This window comes from Polistes fuscatus, unplaced genomic scaffold (genome assembly GCF_010416935.1).
Source record: "Polistes fuscatus isolate 324 unplaced genomic scaffold, CU_Pfus_HIC Scaffold46, whole genome shotgun sequence".
In the NCBI taxonomy this organism is placed as follows: domain Eukaryota; kingdom Metazoa; phylum Arthropoda; class Insecta; order Hymenoptera; family Vespidae; genus Polistes; species Polistes fuscatus.
In genome coordinates, this window is record NW_025113125.1 from 243,464 (window position 1) to 245,197 (window position 1,734).

General features: G+C 33.6%; 1 protein-coding gene across 1 annotated transcript; it reads right to left on the reverse strand.

The window, feature by feature from the left end:
- Positions 1 to 872: 872 nt before the first annotated feature.
- On the reverse strand, positions 873 to 1,361 carry LOC122521751. Its single transcript, XM_043642507.1, has one exon. The coding sequence runs from the start codon at positions 1,359 to 1,361 to the stop codon at positions 873 to 875; it is 489 nt and encodes a 162-aa protein (XP_043498442.1).
- Positions 1,362 to 1,734: the final 373 nt, after the last annotated feature.

Genomic DNA, 1,734 nt, shown 5'->3' on the forward strand with positions numbered 1-1,734 from the left:
TTGTTAAAAATATACCTACAAATAAACATTTTTATATTAAAAAAAAATATACTGTTGAGATTATTGGATTTATTTAAGAATAATACGTATAAGGGAAAAAGAAGGTCGAAAACTAAATATAACTTCTGTATTACGTAAGAGTGTGCTATGTTGTCAAATTGCGACGACTGAGATTATAACAGAATGGACAACGGAAGAATCGTCAGAATTGCACGGGATAAGTCACCGGTTGGCCGCAGAAGCACGGGACGCCCACGAAAACGATGGTGCGACAATTTAACAGTGCAATAGGCAGAAAAACGTCGTTACGAAACAGGCAACTTGCCTAAACTAAAGAATGAAGAAGAAGAAGAAGAGATTATCACCTGATGTGTAGTCGTACCGAATCCTCTCGAATATTCGCGAACCGAAAGCGAGGAAAAAACAATAGGATGATAGAGGGGTTAATGTATATACATAGGCAACAAAGTAACTAATAGCGAGCTTGAAGAAAAGTATGTAACTAAGGGGTGTCTCGTTTGGAAGTATTGGAAATAAGATGGGTGTCTAGCTTAAAGAAAAGAACTAAGATGTGTTGAGCTTGAAGTATGGGAATAAGATGTGTTGGGCTTGAAGTATGGGAATAAGATGTGTTGGGCTTGAAAAGTATGGTACTAATTTAATATTTAATATATTTAATATTTAATAATATTTTATTGACCCTAGAGCCTAGGCTCCCTAAAGGCCATTAATTACAGTAAAGTACAATATAATGTATAGATAAAACAAAACAAAAATTAAAATTATGTAATTATTATTAGTAGCAACGCACAGTAAATAAATAAATGTAAAAAGAAAATAGTAAATAATACATAAATAAAAGTATAACAGTTCTATAATAGTGGTATAGTATCAATAAAGTAGGTATAACATCTTAATCTGAATTCTTTATAGTCACTTAGAGCTACGATATCTTCCGGTAGTTGATTCCACATACGAACAGCAGTAACCAAAAATGATTTGTCATAAGTCCTGGTTCTTACATAAGGTAAACATAATACATCCAATTGCCTGACAGCACGACCACGAACAGAAGTAAGGATACTAAAGTTCGTTCTTAATATTTTGTCGTGCTGAAGACGCAACATTTTGTATACTATGCAGGCCATTAAGAAGTCACGTCGACCTTGTAAAGTAAACCATCCTAAAGCTCTTCTAAACGGAGTAATATGCTGATATCGTTGCAAACGAAAGATAAAGCGAATACAAGCGTTAAACTTTTTTTGTAATTTAGTTTGTAATGTTCCTGAGATGTTTGTATAAGCTGCTGAACAATAATCAAAGATTGGTAATATTAAGGAGGCAACTAATCTTTTACGCATAGTCATATTAAACAAATGATTGTTCATTTTCAACCGGGACAGAGACTATTAATGTTTGCTAGGTCCATTGACGGCAAAATTTTCACTGGTTCCGATCCATTTTTAAGGTCTATGCAAACAGAATTAGACGTAATCCAAATATTTTTTTTGCTGATGTGAGGAAACTTTTTAATAATATTTTGTCGCAATTTATACAATGCCGTTGGATAACGCTTATTTACAAAAATTGGCGTCTTTTGTGACCCATTGATGATTAAATTTGCTGTAACATCATTGCGTTTCCTCCTGCAGGCAATAAACTTGTCGACCAAATTTGATGAATGGCATTTTACGATGATGTCCTGTTCGTGAACAGAGTTTCCTCTAACATTTT